The following is a 17,772-nucleotide window of genomic DNA, read 5'->3' as shown; positions in this document are numbered from 1 at the left end:
AATAAGAGGAGGAATGTGTTTAGTGCAACAAGGCAAAAAGCAGCCAACAGCAATTTCCCTGGGGCTTGCAGCCAGCTGGGGTCTGCTCCTTCAGTGAGCATCTGCCAGCCGGCTGGGAGAACTGCTCCTGCAACCTGCTGCCCCAGAGCAACAGGATGTGGGTAACCGAGAGTCCCCCGGGAGCAGGGTGATGGTGGGTGGGGCTTTGAACATAACGGGTGGGCACTGTGCTGGCACCTTGTCCTTGTTCCCGTCTCTGGTGCTGTCTTCAGTCCTCACATCTATTGCAAGGGCAATTACAAGAGGATGCTCTCCAGGCCAGACTGGCAGATGTGGGGGCCGCAGAGCTGTGAACACGACCCCAGTGAGGGAAAGAATCCACGTCCGGGTTTCCTGCTCTCCTGCACCGCCTCGTGCAAACTGATTAAATTAGTTTCACCTTTTTTGTGCCCCGCTCGCAGGTGGCCTGGGGATAGCGGAGCAGCCCCCCAGGGGCAGCCCGGAGGCAGCTGCTGGGTACGGAAGTGCCCCGCTTCTCTTTCTCCCCGCCCAAAAATCAGAGACCAAGGGCGACTCTGGTGCAGCAGCGCGTGAAAAGCCCCTGCACCACGGGATGGAGCGGAGACTCTAGCTTCCTCCGTAAGAGGAGCTGCTCCCGCCTGGTAAATGCCTCATTTGCTCTGGGAAGCAGAGGGAGAATAACCGGCTGCCTTGGCTGCGGCACCGCCGAGCCCTCGGCGTGGTGGGCTACGGCCCGCAGCCACCCGCACTCCGCGGGGATGGACCCGCTGTGGGCTGAGCGAGCTCGGCGGTGCGGCGGGGCTGGCCGGGCGGCAGGTGGGATCGCTGCCCCCGGGACCCCGCGGGGATCGCTGCCCCCGGGACCCCGCGGGGATCGCTGCCCCCGAGACCCCGCGGGGATCGCTGCCCCCGGGACCCCGCGGGGATCGCTGCCCCCGGGACCCCGCGGGGATCGCTGCCCCCGAGACCCCGCGGGGATCGCTGCCCCCGGGACCCCGCGGGGATCGCTGCCCCCGGGACCCCGCGGGGATCGCTGCCCCCGGGACCCCGCGGGGATCGCTGCCCCCGGGACCCCGCGGGGATCGCTGCCCGCCGCCGGGGCGGCCCCGCTCCCCGCCCGGCTCCGGCCCTGCCCGCTGTGCTGCCGGCGGGGCGGAGGGCGGAGGCAGGGCTGGCAGCGGCGGCGGGCGGCGCACACGCACACACCTCCCTGCATGTGATTAAATGGCTAGAAATCTGCTTCTGATTTCCTCGGGGAGGTGACTTTTCCCTTCTTTTCAACCCGGGATTTATTGGAGCCTTTTTACTCCGCGTCCAGGCGGCGGTCGGGGCTCAGTTTCTCCAATTCTTGCTTTTCTTTTCGTTTTTATTATTTTTTTAAGGGGTGGTTTTTCTTTTCCCTTTCCTCTCCTTTTCGCCCTCCCCCCGCCTCCCCCCCTCCCTCCCGCAGCCGAAGCAGCCGCGGGCGGGAGCGCGGCCGACTGCGGGCACGGCGCTGGGACCCGCCCGCACCGCCGGGAGCAGCGCTCCCGCTTTCCACAATTTCGCCTTATTTCGTCCTCCACGCACGATTCCCTGGAAATTTGTTATCATTGCTTCCCCCCACCCACCCACCCTTTTCTTCACTTTTTTTCCTTTCTTCGTGCTGCGGCCAGCACCGGGAAGGAGCTACCCCTGCCCGCCGTCCGCCCCGCCGCGGCCCCGGCTCCTGTCGCCGCCGCTCCCGGACCTGTCGCCCACACCGGCCCCGCTACCTGCCCGGCCGCGGTAAGCTGCGCTCCCAACTTCCCGGCGCTCCGGGCTCCCGCTCTCGTCCCCACCGCTCCCTCCCTCGTTGCCTTTTATTCCTCCCTCTCCCCCCGCACTCACCCTCCCTTTATTTCCCTTTCCATCCTTTCACTGCCGAGAGCAGGACCTCCCCGCAGCGGGGCTGCCCGCCTGCCGCCGAGCCCCGCTCCCGTCCCCGGGCAGCTCCGGCCGCCGCCGCTCCGCACTCTGGCCCGGCTCGGCCCGGCCCGGCTCGCTGCCGCCGCCCCGCAGAGCCGGCCCGGGGGCTCTGGGCGCCGTACGGAGCCCCGCAGTGCCGCAACCCCGCTCGGTGCGGGTGCGGTGCGGGCAGAGGGGAGCCCTGCCAGGCCGAGCCTGCGGTGCCAGCCCCGGCTGACCGGGCACGAGGCATGCACGTGGTCCCCTGCCCGCTGGTCCCACTGCAGGCTTTGCTCCGCCTGTGAGGACTCTGCCGGCACAAAGCCACCTACCTGGGCGGGCGGCATCGCCCTCGTCGCTATCCCAGGCTGGGGACCATCGCTGGTCCCTTCCCAGCATGGCTGCTCCGAGAGACTCCCCTTCGGGGTGGCTCAAAGGACTGGCTCCCTTTGGAAACAGCTTCTGTTGGATGTGCTCTGCTCCATTGCAGTTCTGGAGCCAGGCTGGGCAAGACCCTTGGCACCCCGGGCACCTGGCCCTTGAGCCACAGCTGGGATGAGAGCTCTGGCTAGTGAACGTGCAAGTGGGCAGCTTCATGGGAAGAAGGGAAGCTGGGCTGCGTTTGGTGGGTTTGCTTTTGCTTTCCTCTCTTGGAGCTGCTGAAATCTCATTTCCTCAAAACACTATCCTACCCACAGCTTCCCTGGCCCACTGGAGAGTGGGTGGAAAGTCAGCTTTTTCTCGGGATGAGGACTAACATGTCCATGGGGACATGGTGCTTGGCAGTCTGCTGCATCCCCAAGCAGGGTGGGTGAGGAAGGCCCTGTGGGCAGGAGCACAAGCTCCTCTGGCAGCACAGTGGCCCTGCTGGCTTGATGCTCATCTATGCAGCACTTGGGCATGGATACTGCTCTCTCAGGCAGCTCATCCCATGAATGTATGGGATGTAAGCCAGGCTGAGCATCGCCACCTCCGTCCATGCCATTTGTGCTGGACTAGTGGCCAGACTGAGGCAGTACTGAGTGCAGACCTGGATGTACACACCCTGCATGGCTGGAAATGCCACAGATCCTTCTTTCCCAGCCAAGTCTGACGTTGCCTGTCTCTCAAAGCTAGGAGAGGCTAGATCTCTCCATAGCCAGTGGAGAGGGATGTAGCTTCAGCTGTGTGCTGGAAACACACCCCAAGGTGTTTGGATGGATAGAGGTCAACTTTTTTTCTCTTTTTCTGCAATATCCCATTTACAAAACAGAGGGAGCTGCTGTGCTGCTCTGACACCTGTTTGGAGCAGGCTGATGAGGGGACAGGAGATCTAGCAGTCCAAGATCAGGGTGGGCTGCAAGTATCCCAACATCCCCTCCTCTTCCGCATGTGTGTGGAAGGAAGGTAGGTCTCTGCACAGAAGAGGGAAGGTGTAATGCCAGGCTGGGAAGGAGCTGGTGTGTGTCTGCAAGCTGTGGAAGAGAGAAGCCTGGCCTAGGGATGCAGCTGAGCACAAGATGCTCACCAGAAATGAAAGCTGCTAGGCGTTGAAGCTGAGGGGCATTTCCACTGCTCTCTGAGCACCAGAATGATGGTGTCTTCTTCTGGGTTGGACAGAATGGAGGTCCCACCTTGGCTGGCTGCTGGAAGTGTTAAGTGTGACTCTGAGAGGGAGTTTCCCCAGCCCTGAAGAAGGAGGTGAGCATCAGTGCACACCTTGGGGGGGTGTGCTGACACATCTTCAGCAGGGAAGCAGCCCACCATGTCAAGAATGTTGAGAGAGCACCTCTGCCTCCTGTTCCCCCACCCTGGTTAGTCAGGCCCTGCTCCATAAGGAAGCAATTATTTTGTGCCCCTTGGAGCCCCTCCCTGAGCCTGCGCAGGACACTTGTGCTTGGTATGGAAACGCGACAGATTTTCCATATTCCACTTTGCCCCGTGATGTTTAAAAACGTACGTGACAGCTTCTTCCTAATGCTGCAGGCTTGGCTGGCACTCAAGCAATAACAGACTGTGGGACACCAGGGGCATGAAATATCGCACCAATAGCCAGAGAGGGGGTAAAAAAAATGAGATGTCAAAGTGCAGAATGTTTCCAGCCCGTTATTGTGAGCCATCCTCTGCCCAATGTGAGAGATCTTTCAAAGCTGGCCAAATGTTGTCATTTCTGAATACCATTTTAAATATTCATCCAGACTATTTTCAACATCTGTGCCCGTCATGTTGTGAAAATGCAATGAGGGATGTTATGGAAACCAGATCACTTTATTCTCATATGGAGTGGAAAGGGGTGGAAGCAATGAGGACTTGTGGACTGGAACTCTGAATCCCTTGCATCCACTGGGAATAGTGGGAGGAAAACCCACTGCACCTTGAGGGATACTGCTGAGACCACTCAGTAGAGCCAAGCACTGTGGTAGGAATGTGCATAGGGGTTTGGAAGACTGCGGTGGAGTTAGGGCTGGGTAAAACAACTGTCTCGTCAAGATGTAGTAGAGGTTAATAAATGGGGTAGAAAAAAGTCATAGACCACCCTGAGTTGGCAGGGACCCACAAGGAATCCAAATGTATCCAGGGAGTGATTGCTTGTCCTGCAAAGTCAAGAGCTCTAAATATCTCCTTGAGCTACTGTTGCATTGGGAACTTTAGGAGGAGATCTCCAGCTTGTACTAGCTGGGGAATGCAAGAGTGTTGCAGAAAAATAGATTCAGGTCCACATAACATGGGTGATATTATGCTGAAGTCTCCTCTCCCCAGAGTGGGACCACCTCTACCCAGGGCCGGTGGTGAGCAGAATGGGCTCACCCATGCTGGGTGTTGGTCCCTCCTTCCTGTGGTCAGTATGGCTTATGAGTTACTACAACTGCTGAGCAGGGATGTGTCCGAGCATCCTGCATTTGACAGCTCCATGCACATAGCTGAATAGCCTGGGGACTGTTTGTTTTATGGTGGATTTCTTTTTTCCTTTATTTTTTGGTTGTTTTCAATAACCTTGGAAATCTGGGCTCCATTGCTGCCTTTTGTAACATTGGGCTGCAACTAATTCAAGCCAGGCCAGATCCTGACCACAGGTATGCCAGTGTAAATTTGAATGGAGTTGCTTACGTCTTGGTTTGGCCTGATGTGAATGGAGTTACTTCGGGCTGATGCCAAAGCACTGAGGTCAGAATCTGGCCCATCCTTTCCTGTGTGCAGTGTAATTTGTACGTGTCTCCTGGCACCACCGGGGTATCGTATGGCTTGTGTAATTCTGGCTCCGACCTGCCAAGAGTGCATTGCAATATCCATCACCTGCAGTGCCTGCTGCAGGATGATGCTGCTGTGTAATTGCCCCCCTGAGCTGTGCATGCAGGGGGCTGAGAGCCCAAGGGGCTGCATGGAGTGGGCAGCCCTGTGGATGTGGGGCCGTAAGCACTCAAAGCTTCTGATACTTAAATATCAGGAGAGATGAGGGAGCTTGTAAAGGAAAGTGAGGCATCTCCTTTGTGCCATTAGCCATGTCCCAAGTGGGCACCAGTTGCTCCATTAGCAGCTGGGAAGGCGATTAGCACTCTCAGCCACACTGCATCCCTCCATCCTCTCCCAGCGCACACTCCCTCCCTCTGGAAAGCTGAGCCGGACCAGTACCTTGGCTCCATGGAGTTTTTCCTTTCACTTAAAATACTTCTCAGTTGTGTTTTTATATCCCAGAAACACATGGAATGATTTATCCACAGCCAGAGCAGAGTTTGTTAGGTGGAGGAATTAAGATTCCCCGAGCTGGCATGGGCATGGTGGGAGAGGGACCTGGGTATCCAAGGATGCTGGCAGCCCCCCAGGATGGATCTTATTCATGGGCTGGGGCAGAGTTGCAGGGGGTTGCTCCCACAGCACATGTGGCGAGGGAGTGCAGATACCCTCATTGCAAAGGGCCTGGAACAAGGTGGAAATGTGCAGGTTGTAGTAGCAGATACAGCTTGGTTAAGGGAGATGCTCTGGTCATTTGTGCCTGGTTTCATCTTCTCTGAGCACATCATTCCTCTTCTGCTTTGGGTCCTGTCCTATCCTCCCAGTGGCTTCCTTCTCAGAGGGCATCTGAGGTGCTGGTGGGCTTTACTGGGGATGACAGTTCAGGAACGAGCAGTCCTCCTGGATCAGTCTTACCCAAGAGTCTTAGCTGTTGGACCCCCTCAAGTATTCAGGTCCTTTGGTCCTTGCCCAGGAATCTCTGCTTCCTGATCCATGCCTTTTGCTGTGCATATTTGTGTCCCATGTGGGTGGATGGCTCCATCTCTGCCCCACACAGACCAGTCATTCCCATCTCAACCAGTTCCAAGTAAGGCCACGTCTTTTCCTCAAGTGATGCAAATCCCCCCCACACCATGCTGTCCTGACCTGGAGGAGAAACACAGTCAGCTGCAGTGTGGCAGCAGCATTAGTGCAGGGGCATCAACCTGGGGGAGCAGCACAATTCCGCTGTCATACCTTGGGGTTCTCCCATCCCCTTCCAGGGCAGTGCTGGCTGCTCAGCTTTAGCCATCACCTGCCCTCTAAGCCCACATTTTTCCAACAGCAGAGCACCACTTGTGCCTTCCCCTCCACTTTAATTAGAGAAGGCTGCTCCTGTGCTGCAAAGGTCCTGGGATCAAATTTGCTTAATAACCTGCTTCCCTCCCTGCCCTGTGTTGTTCCACCTAATCCTGTAATTACTTCAGCGAAGTTGCTGTGGCCCCGGTCTGCCAGGTGATGACCCTGGGCCTGCTGGAGGCACCAGCATCCACATTGTGGGAAGTCTGTTCTTGCCCTGCCTCACCTGCTGCACTTGCCTCATCCATTCTGTTCTGGGGACCAAGGACCTACCTGATGGCTCAGCCTTGGGAGACTGGAGCTCCAGGCATGCATCTGCACCCAGCATCACCCTTGGTAGCACTGCCTCCTGGAAAGATGATAGAAAAGGAGCCCATGGTGGGCTGGAGCATTGTCCTGACAAGTCTCCCACAAGGCAGGGAAACACTGCTGGTTGCTCTGAGAAGCATGTGGTTGTAGAGGGAAGGGGTGTGGAGGTGTTGGATGTGGAAGCTAATTTTTTTTTTAAAGCACTTCTGAAGTGCTCCAGCAGCATGACTTCCTTCCAAGCCACACGGCTGTTAGCATGCCCAGAGTGGAGGAGTGAGGAAATAGCCCACCTCAAAAATGCAGCCGCTTCTGGGGAGGAACTGGGAGGGCAGCTGCTTCCTTGGGAAGGGTGAGCCCTGCCGCCACATTCCCCCAGGCCACGGCTGCTGCTGGTGGCAGGGAGCTGGCAGCCTCCTGAGAGCCTCGCTGGGGACACTTTTGGGATGCTGTCCCTGGGAAAGGGGCTCCATTGCTCATGTCCCTCCTCATGCCAGATCCAGGAACATGCTGGGCTGGATTCAGCACCCAGGAGTCATCCCAATTCTCTCTGCTTCATAAGCAGTGTCTCCATTTGATCTGAACCAGGAGCAGCAAAGTTGGGATGTGGAAAGCAGGGGGGCAGATGGGAACCAGGGAGAGAAATACCCACTCCCAGGCCTCTCTGGCAGCTTGCCGGCAGTCCCAGGGTCATGCTGAATATGCATAAAAGGGAGCAGATTGCAGCTTGCCCTCCTCTCCAATACGGAGGTGAGGCCCACGGAGACCACTGGCCCCAGCTCTCTTTCAGTGGGATAATGGGGTGAGCTGAGCAAGGAGCGTGCGTGCCTGTGTGTGGTCCTGCGGATGATAATGATTTCCACTCATGCCCTGCCTCCACAGTGCTGATGTGCTGCTGAGCGAGTGTTGGCTCCCTGATGGCCACTCCCCGTCAGCAGAGCCACCAAGACTTTGGCACTGAAACTCAGGGACTCGTGCCTTGGTAAGACTGGCAGGAGGGACGAAGTTTCCCACTGTGGCAGGGAGGATGAGTAAGAGATGCTCATGCCCCCGTGCATGCCTAAACCAGCAGTAACCTGGTCTGAGGTTCTAGGCCTGCTGCTCCAGTGCTCATAACAGCTTTGCCTGTGGCCTCTCTCCTGGCTACCAGAGATGCTGCTGCTGTTGCTTTCCCCTGGGCATGGGTTTCCCCACACCTTTGTGTCTTACAGACAGGAAATTAAAAGGCCTTTGCTTGAGCATGTCCCTACTCCTGTCACCTTGCTGCCACATAGCTGAGAGGGTGTGGAGGAGACTCTTTGTTGGCAGAGTTTAGTAGATGAGTTGTTCCATACATCCTGATTCTCACTGGAGTGGATGGACACAGCTGCTGAGGAGTCCTGGGGGTTTCTCTTCTCTCCTCCTAGTGCAGAGGTTTTCCCACAGATTATCTCCGTGCCAGTGCTGCCCTGTGGGTGGTGGGATGGGAGGTGATGGCTGAAGCACCTGAACTGCATGCCCTCTGTGGGATGTGCAGTTGGAGGAGGGCAGTCGAGGGGAGAGGGCTGGCAGCACCACAGGGCCAAAGGTGCTGTGATGGCTTCTGCAAGTATCTGCGTGGCCAGGTCCTTCTGCGCGTTGAGTGGCGGGGGGGGGGGTACATCAGCACTTTGCAGCCCCTTTGCTGGGTGAGAATACAGGAGCAGAGCTCTGCCAGTGGGCTGGCAAGGGCTCGTGCCCACTGTGCCCAGGCAGGGGCTGGGCATCATCCTGTCAGGATCGTGTTGGGGGATTAACCCGCCGCAACCTTTGCTGCACAAGCAAATGCAGGGATCTGGCAGCAGCCACAGCTTCATCTCCTGCTTAGGAGGCAGCTGCCTGCAGTGGGGCCAGGACTCCCAACAGGGCCCTGTAGGCTGCCTGCAGTGGGGGATGCTCTTCACTACCTGGTGCTCGTAGCATGACACCTCCTCTGCTGTGGTGACTGCTGCTCTATTAGAGACTGCTATCCCTGCAGTCTCTAATCTTGCAGCCACACTCCTCTAGTAGTGGGTTCTCAATGCTCTGGGCACTCCAGGGAGAGTATCCTTTTGATGTGGTCCACTGGAGCTCAGGCTAGCTCAAATGACACCGGTGCCACACCAGGTGTGGGGAACTGCTTCAGTATGGGAATTACTTAAGGCAGAACCTTTAGAGCCACTTACTCTACAGTGTAGAATTGCTAACCGACGTCAGGGATTGGGCAAAGGAGTAAGGAAGTGGCTCTCTGTTTGAGATTCCAGCAAAGAAGGATTTATTGGGGCTGAAGGGGTCAGGGGCAGAAGAGCCTTGAGCACTGCTGTGCACAGGATTAAATATAGGGAGGTTTTGGCGGGGGTGGTACAAAATCTTAACCAATCAGTAACATGCAGGGGAAGAGCATGAGGTGGGGTTTAGAATATAGGAACCAATGAGGGTAAGGGGGAGGAGAGGACAGGTCTCATGGGCCTATGGGGCCTCAAGGAATCGAGGATTTCCAAAGGGGAGGGATCACAGGGGTCTGGGCTAACTGGGGATGAACAGGGAAGGGTCCAGAACAAGGGGCAGGGTTTACAATGAAAGATAGAGAAGGTACTGGAATAAGGGGTTGGGTCACAATCACGGGTAACATAGGGGAGGTTACAACTTAGGGGGAAACCAACTCTGGGGGAAACATGGGGAATATAGGAATAAACCATTAACAATAAAACTATTAAAACAAACATGGGCCACAACATTCTTTGTCTTGCTGGTGGCCACGTCACCGAGCCACGGGCTGACATGTCCCCAAAAGGCTCTGTAGCATTGTTGTAAAGTTAGAACTGTGCTGCTGGAGCAATGCAGGGACCACCAAAGGAGTTTCCAATTTTTCACATCTTTTTCCATCAGAAGAGGATTAAGCAGTGAGGAAATAGCATGGAAGCGCAGGGGCAGGTTTTGCCTTGGGGGAGATGTCCCAGAATGGGCTGAGACCCCTGTCCCTGTAGCTCCCTTGGTAGGCACAGGCTGTGGATCCGCGCTGACTGTAGCTGGGCAGGGAAGAACTTTTCCCTGTTAGTGGTTTGGCAGCCTGGAGATGCAGTTTTCTTCCACAGTCATGGCTCCTTTTGCTTTGCAAAATGGAGTAACAAACAAACAACAAAAAAAAGTGGTCCTGGATTATTGAAATGGGCTGTCCCTTGAAACCTCCTTTGGCCAGAGTGGGCAGATGGAAAGGCAGGAGTGACACTGGGGCTGTAGGTGGGGGTTGGAGGCAGGGGTACTGGGCTGGGTCATGCAGAGCATTGTTCCTCAAAGAGAAACACAAGTTGTCCTCTAAAGATTTACTAGTGAGAGAGGGAGAGATCAGGGCATCCTCTTCTGCCTAGTCATGGCATTGGGCTGTCAGACGATGGACAACTTTGCTTTGGCTCAGCACAACCCATGGGATGGCAGGACTGATGCCACCCACCCCTCCAGGAGGCTCAGGGGTCTGCTATGGCAAGAATGGGGCATGGCAAATCTGCATTGTGAGGGAGGTCCTTCATTCATTCAGAGCCAGCAGGAGGGAATGTGACCTCCAGACCTCTTCCACTCTTCAAGACAGTAACTCAGGAGATGGGCCACATCTCCTGGGAGCCACTAGGCTCCCTGGCCCTGTGCTGCAGCTGCTGAGAGAGGAGCCCAGCCAGGTCCTGCATTTGGTTCTGGCCTTTCCCCCAGTAAACAAACACACCAGACCCAGACCTGGATTTCTTGGGGATGAGGCCGGAATAACTTCCTTTGCTGCTGAATAGTGTGGCAGAGGAATTTGGAGGGGATCCAGCCCCTGGCTTTGAGAAGCCACTGTGCCCATAACCAGCAAAGAAATCAGTGGTGTGTTCAAGAGCTCCAGGTCTTCATTCCAACAAGCTCCTGCCTCTTGCACAATGTGCATTCAAGGTGTTTTTGCTGCTTCCTGTTTCTCCTGCTCTGTCAGGAGCTATTTTGTGCCACAGGTGGAAGACTTGGGGTTTGCATCTCCTGTTGAATATGAAAGATCTCCTCCTCTAACTTTTCACCACCAGCTCTTGTCAGCCATGCAGTGACAAGGTCTCTGAACTGTGTGTGACAGCTTGTGCCTGCTGGCAGGCAGGAACATTTCTATCACCATAGGACAGTTTGTAAGAGGCCAGGGAAGGGCTGTACCCTGATTTCAACCTCTTCCTTCCAAAGCTCAGGCCATTTTCCCATTTCTGTGGTATTTCAGTCCTGCTGATGAGCAGAGAGGGATTGGTGTGGATGAGGCAATATGAGGTAATTTGCCTCCCTGCCCTGCTCCCAGGATACTGCATCAGTGGATATAGGGTGGGAAGATGGATACAGGTGATGCACCAGACATGGCAGAGTTTCCCATCTCTTACCATCCCTCCCAGCATGGGTGGTGCCTTGGCCATGACACTGCTGGTGTGACTCACTCTTCTTCTTCCTCCAGGGAGGAGCCACTTCCCTCTCCCCAGAAGGATGGAGGTCCTGCAGCTCCTGCGTCTGCTCCTCACCACTGCCATGCTGGGCCTGTCCCAGACAGTGAACCCCTTTGTGGCCCAGCAGACTCCCCCAGACCCTTGCTATGATGAGAATGGTGCTCCTCGACGCTGCATCCCTGAATTTGTCAATGCTGCCTTTGGGAAAGAGGTTCAAGCCTCCAGCACATGTGGGAAGCCCCCGACACGGCACTGCAATGCCTCAGACCCCCGCCGAGCCCACCCACCCGCCTACCTGACTGACCTCAACACTGCCTCCAACATGACCTGTTGGCGCTCAGAAACCCTCCACCATTCACCCCAGAATGTCACCCTCACCCTCTCCCTTGGCAAGAAGTTTGAGGTAGTCTATGTCAGCCTCCAGTTCTGCTCGCCCCGGCCCGAGTCCACTGCCATCCTCAAGTCTATGGACTACGGCAAGACCTGGGTGCCCTACCAGTACTACTCCTCCCAGTGCCGTAAGATCTACGGCAAGCCCAGCAAAGCCACGGTCACCAAGCAGAACGAACAGGAGGCCCTGTGCACCGATGGCCTCACCGACCTCTACCCGCTCACCGGGGGGCTCATTGCCTTCAGCACCCTTGATGGGCGACCCTCGGCCCAGGACTTTGACAGCAGCCCCGTCCTCCAGGACTGGGTGACGGCCACCGACATCCGCGTGGTCTTCAGCCGCCCACATCTCTTCCGTGATCTGGGCAGCCGGGACACGGGCGAGGAGGAGGGGGGCACAGGCTCCACTCCCTACTACTATGCCGTGGGGGAGCTGCAGGTTGGCGGGCGCTGCAAGTGCAACGGGCACGCAGCACGCTGTGTTAAGGACAAGGAGCAGAAGCTGGTGTGCGACTGCAAGCACAACACAGAGGGACCCGAGTGCGACCGCTGCAAGCCCTTCCACTACGACCGGCCCTGGCAGCGGGCTAGTGCCCGTGAGGCCAACGAGTGTCTGGGTAAGGCATTTTTAAACATTTTTGTTTTCTGGGGCTGAAACGCTAAAACAGTGATGGGTGCTGAGCCAAAGTGATGAAGTGTGCTTTTCCAGAGATGCTGGGGAGCATCCCCTGTGCTGGAGGATCAGGAAAGGCTCAACCATCTACCCTGTCTCTGCTGCAGGTGTCCTCTAAGAGATGCAGTAGTTCCACCATGAGCCAAAGCACCAAAACCTTCCCAAAAACCACTAATGTCTTCCAGCCAGTCAACAGACCTCAGCACAGGATGCCTGTCTGGGATTGTTTCCCTGGGGTAGCAAACCAGCTGTCTATGGGCCAGAGGGGAAATCATAGCAGTTCCCTGTGAGATGTGCTTGGGGACAGGGAGCAGGCAGAAAAACCTGACAGAGGCTGAGGTTCCCAATTCAAAATTTTATCCTTTGTGTTCATTCTGTGTGGTGATTTTAGCTTGTCTGTCCTTGCAAAGGTTTCCCCAGGTGAAAAATATTGTCACCAAAATACCAAATTGATATTAGTTGGCTGTCCTACTTGTGAATACTTATGGGATTTTGGTGGAGACTTTTGCTTTTTGTTCTGGTTTGGAATGGAGTTGGGGGATGCCAGAGTCTTGTGAAGGTCTGGGAGAGGGAGGAACAGCCTTTCGTTCCTCCTGGACAGGAGCCCAGGTCTCAGGGGGTGGTGGGAGGATGGCGACAAGGGAAGGCTGTACCATTAATCAGCCTCTGAAAGGCTCAGTGGATGTGCCAGAAGTCAGAAGGACTTGTTAGTATTTGTGATCGATGTCTTGTTGAGAACCCAGCTGTCCACTTCAATATATACATGTTACAGCAGATTTCTTCTAAGAATGGCTAAAAAGGCAGTGTATTCAAAACAAGTGCTGGAGCTGATTCTTTAAGCCACCTCATGCCCTGTGGGAATGTGTCAGCCCTTGTGCTTTTCCACTTGTTTCAGAAAGATGAGTTTTGGGGCTCAGAAAAAAACCTTCCACTTTGCACCCTCACAGGGCTGCTGCAGGTAAGGCAGGGGAGGCCTCCAGCAGGTGTGTGAGGCCATGGAAACCCCCAGGACACAAGGAGGACCTCACCCCACTGTCCACCACTCTGCACCTACCTCACCGCCGTGTCCTCCAGTAAAGCAGCACGACAGCAGTGGAGGGAGCTCTGCTGGCACAAAAGGGGTTAAACCAGAGGAGGCTCATTTTTGAGCAGCATCTGCAGGTTTTCTGTCCATCTCGTCCAGGGCGGGGTGAGGGTCCCTTGCTCTGAGCATCCTGCCCCCAGCTGCGTCACCCTTTTGGCAGATGGAGCTGAAAAGATAAACGAGGGATGGAAGAGGAGGCGGGGCCGCAGCGCCATCCCTTCAAGCCCCCCCGACAGCCCCGCACACAAAGACCCTTCCCCGAGCTGCGTGTGAAAGTAGTTTTTTCCTGTTGATTCGCTCCCCTTCTTTCTCCCTTTTCCCTCTCGGGCTTTGTATCCTCTCTGAAGGGACCTGAAAGAGCTTCTCGATCCCTGCGAAGGGCTTAGCGGCTGAAAGCTGGATTAGCTCCCCGAGCCTTCCCCTCTGTGCCTTTCAACAATGACATCTCCCCAGCCAGCAGGAACAGACGCAGCAATTAGCACCAATTAAAAGGAGAGGCTGCCCGGGAAGTTGCCTTTGCCCAGCCTGGGGGCTGCGGGGTTTCGGACTCTGTCCTGTGGTCAGACAGGAGTGATGCTGGCTCGTGGCGTGGATGTCAGGCGTGGCTGGCGAGTGGGAAGAGGAGCAGAGTGGGTGGATGCAAGAGTTTGGCAGTTCAGCGACAGCCCAGGGGCAGGGTGGGGGATCGCAGCGCCCTAAAAGGGGGTGAGAATGGATCCGTGGGGCTGGTACAGCTTCAGGTCATGTGGGAATAAGTCAGCTCCTGGCTCTGTGTTCCCCAGCATGGAGAATTTGTCTCTGTCAGCTCTTGGCTATGTGCTCCCCTCACTCTGCATGGGGGCTTGTCTCAGTCCAGTGAGTGGGAGTCTCTGCCTGCCCCACCACGGGGATAAATTGATGTCCTACAGCATGGCACGATGCTGGGACATTCATCCATGCATCGTGAGGTGAGAACAAACATTTGTTGTTCCAGCAGAATTTTTGCCTCTGGGAAATGCCCAGGTGAAACAGCCAAGTACTACCTGAGGTCTGAGCATTGGCACAGGGCACAACCCGACCACGGCTGCCACAAGGTGACTGTGGCGTTCATGGGGACATCACTGTGATGCAATGTTGAGGGAGTCAGCATGAGTTTGAAGAGCAGGGAGGTTTGGGGCTGTCGCAGCCAGGACAGTGACAGTGGATTTGGCAAGCTGCTGGCTTGGCAAGAGAGCACGATGCCAGCTTTGTGCCGCACAGTGCATGGCCCCGTGTCTGCTAGTTGGAGACCATCGGTCCACAGGCACGGGAGGCTCTCCTGACACACCATAGGGGCTGGATGTCCCGCAGGGAACTTGTCCTGCTAGAACTGGGATGTTCTGTGTGTCCTCTGCAGTATCCAGGGCAGGGAAGAGAGACGTGTCCCCACCCATGTATCCCCCTGGGACAGGCTGTGTGAAGGATAATCCCAGCAGGATTGCCAGAATCCTGGAACCCCCCATCTTTATCTCTGCCGATTTACATCTCCTCCCTACCGCTGCTGTCGGTTTCAGCCCGCACCCACGAGCTGCTGGGAGCAGCCCGGCCCCCAAACACCCGGCCCGGGGAAGGAGGGGAAGCGGATTAGTACGAGGCAGCCACTGGAAGTAATTGATGCACTCGCTGGTGATGCGGGAGCCCTTGTTCCCTTTGTAGCCGCTGCCGCAGGAGCACTCTCCGGAGCACCAGGATAATGCACGGGGCTTGCTTTGATCCGGGGCCTCGGCGGGGAAGGGGCGGCGCTCGCCTGGGAAAACCTCGCAGGCTGCTCGGGGGGATGTGGTGATCCAGCCGGGATGTCGGGGTCTGAAAACACCAGTCCCCGGAGCGGTGGTGGGATTTGGAGGATCACATATAATTCCCTTGTGCCCTGTGCCCCTTCCTGTACATTTTCCCCTTCCCTTGGGAGTTCCCCTGACAGGGTTCTCTGCACCTGCTCCCCGGTAGGCGTAGTGGAAACCAATGAGTTCCTAGAAGCACCAGCCACGGTCCTTTCCTGGGAAGAGCAGGGGGAAGGCGATGGCTTTGGGAGATGGGCAAGCGGCCAGCATGGCACTGCCACCCCTTCCTGGGCACGGTGCAGTATCGCAGCGGATCTGGAGTGCAGGGGAAGGCAGCCGCCCCGACAGAGATTTACACTTGGCTGAGCATCCCGAGTCCTGCGCCTCCCGGGATGGGGCTGCAGTGCCTCAGCCTTGTCCCTCGCAGCCCCTCGGGGCGGGTTCTCTCTTGCTTCTCCTCCTGCTTCTTGGCAGCAGCAGAGTGAGCCCTTCTCTCCCAAGACCTTCCCCAGGATGGAGGGACAGCGTGCATGAGAGGAAAGGGGCTATTCTGGTCTCGGCTACCATGGAACCGAGAGTGCAGCCTCATCCTGCCCCGTGTCCCAGACAGACTCTCCTCCAGCCAAAGCAGGGGCGTAGCTCAGATCTGCTGCGGGCTGGCAGCAGCAGCTGGTCTAGGGTTTCGCTGATCCGGCTGCCTTCCCTAACTATTCCCAGGGAGCTTGTAGGGGCGGTGAGCCTCGCTCCTGCCCTGCGGGCTCCACTGCCCGTCCCACGTGTGCCTCGGTGCATGGCACTGCCTGGCCCGTGCCAGGACTCTGTCCCAAAGCCCCTCGTGCTGTCATTCCAGGCTCCTACATCTGCAGCTGCCTGGAGGAGGAGAGGTTTTGGGGTGGCCAGGGCCTGGGAAGGGGTTCAAAACACCATCAAAGGGGAGACAAAAGATTGCTCCATTGCAAGGTGTCAACGCTTAATTAGTCTATTATTGCAAATTATTAGATCTTGTGATTGTTTAATTGATCATATGATTGTTTAATTGGGCATACTGTACAAGGGCGGAAGTGAGCTACCAGGTAATTAGCCCCAAACTGTGCAATTAAATTCTTATTAATACCCCAAACAGCAGGGAACATTCAAGCCTTTAATTAGTGATTAACAGGAGACAGACAGAGCTTACAACTGCCTCAGTACTGAGGAACAGTGAAAGTATTTAGCTGGGTAAGAGGGGGACTTGTCTGCCCCAATTAGCTCCGGATGGCTGCGCCAGGGGGTGAGGGGATTGCCATACGTGCTGGTGTGACCCTGTCCCTGAGTGGAGACAGCCACCCAACGCAGGGTGGCCAAGCCCAGCCAGATCCCCCTCTTGGCTCTGGAATCCCAGCTTGGCAGTCAGGGACACCGGTCCAGAGCAGGCAGCACCACTGCCTCAGGGAGAGAGGATAATGCTGGGCTGCCAGGGGAGGTTTCTTCCCCAGGCCCAGCTCCTGGGAGGACCAGAGGGTCTGCAGCATGTTCCAAGGGACAGGTGGCCCTGGGGTGGATCAGGACGTGCCAGGGTCAATGATGCCAGGAAAAGGTTCTGCCAGTTACTCTCTCACCAATTAAACTGGAGGCAGAGAGGGACCTGTGCCGAGGGCAGCGAATCATTTACCCAACAGCTCTCCTCCACTGCCCATCCCCTCTCCTATGGGCTGCCAGCCCCTCTCCTTCCCCAGAGGATAATGGAGGCATTCCAAGAGGGACACAGAACTGCCTTTTGGGATGACCCCACTTCCCTTTCCATGCTGCAAGGGGAAAACAAGGCTTCTCTCCTCCCAAAATTGCTCCTTTGCCACAGTTCTGTAGCAAAAACCACGTATCTTGTCCCTGTCCCATTACCTGGAGACTGCAAGAGCACCCTGACTGTCAAGGTATTTCACTGTGTCTCTCCAGCTCTGGCAAAGCCTGTTTGAATGTCAACATCCCTAGTTTAACAGCATCCTGAGCTACCTGGGGCCTTGGGCAGTATTTGATGCTTTCCCTCCACACACCACAACCCAGAATTTGCCTTAAAAGTCCCTATTTTCCACTGTCACCAGGGAAAAAGAAAATAGCTCAAAAGGAACAAGCCCCTGAAGGTACCTACAGCTACAATGGGTGTTATTTTGATGCCTGCCATGTGATTTCTCACTAATCTCATAACTCAGGGGAGCTCTGGGGGTAGCCGAGGTTTGAATGTGCTGGCACTAACCTGCTCAACTCGAGCCTCCAAAAAACTCTTTTTTACAGTTGGGGTTTGTTCTTTCTCCCTGCAGCATGCCCATGGCTGGAGCACCAGGGCAGGCAAAGCAGCTTTTGATCTGTGTGGGGTGAAGCTCCCACTGGCGCTGCTGGCTGTGGGGAGGCAACTTCACACGGCCACCAGGCCAGGCCCAGGCAGTTAAATCTGGGCTGACACGTTAATGAATTTCACAGTACGCCTGGAAAAGCTCTCACCCAACCTCAATTTACCAGCATGGGGAGGGGGCCAGGGCTGGGGGCACCACCTTTTGCCGAAGGAAATCTTGTTCCCATTATCTTTTTGCAAGAGTGTTAAACTGGAATGGG

General features: G+C 56.1%; 1 protein-coding gene across 2 annotated transcripts in view; it reads left to right on the top strand.

Moving 5' to 3' along the window:
• The first annotated feature begins 453 nt into the window (after nucleotides 1-453).
• NTN3 (netrin 3) overlaps nucleotides 454-17,772 on the top strand; it is a 35,154-nt gene continuing 17,835 nt past the window's right edge. Inside the window, exons 1-3 of one of the 2 annotated variants that reach the window (XM_086854128.1) lie at nucleotides 454-662; nucleotides 1,677-1,788; nucleotides 11,252-12,247. In XM_086854128.1, the coding sequence (XP_086710254.1) occupies nucleotides 11,281-12,247 (967 nt within the window). In that variant the 5' untranslated portion in view covers nucleotides 454-662; nucleotides 1,677-1,788; nucleotides 11,252-11,280. Of the gene's footprint in view, nucleotides 663-1,275; nucleotides 1,789-11,251; nucleotides 12,248-17,772 lie in introns of those variants that run through there. The other variant, XM_086854130.1, reaches the window with a different exon arrangement.

Source organism: Cyanistes caeruleus, chromosome 17 (assembly GCF_971803275.1).
Source record: "Cyanistes caeruleus chromosome 17, bCyaCae1.hap1.1, whole genome shotgun sequence".
NCBI lineage: Eukaryota > Metazoa > Chordata > Aves > Passeriformes > Paridae > Cyanistes > Cyanistes caeruleus.
This window is presented reverse-complemented; position numbering and strand designations above follow the sequence as displayed.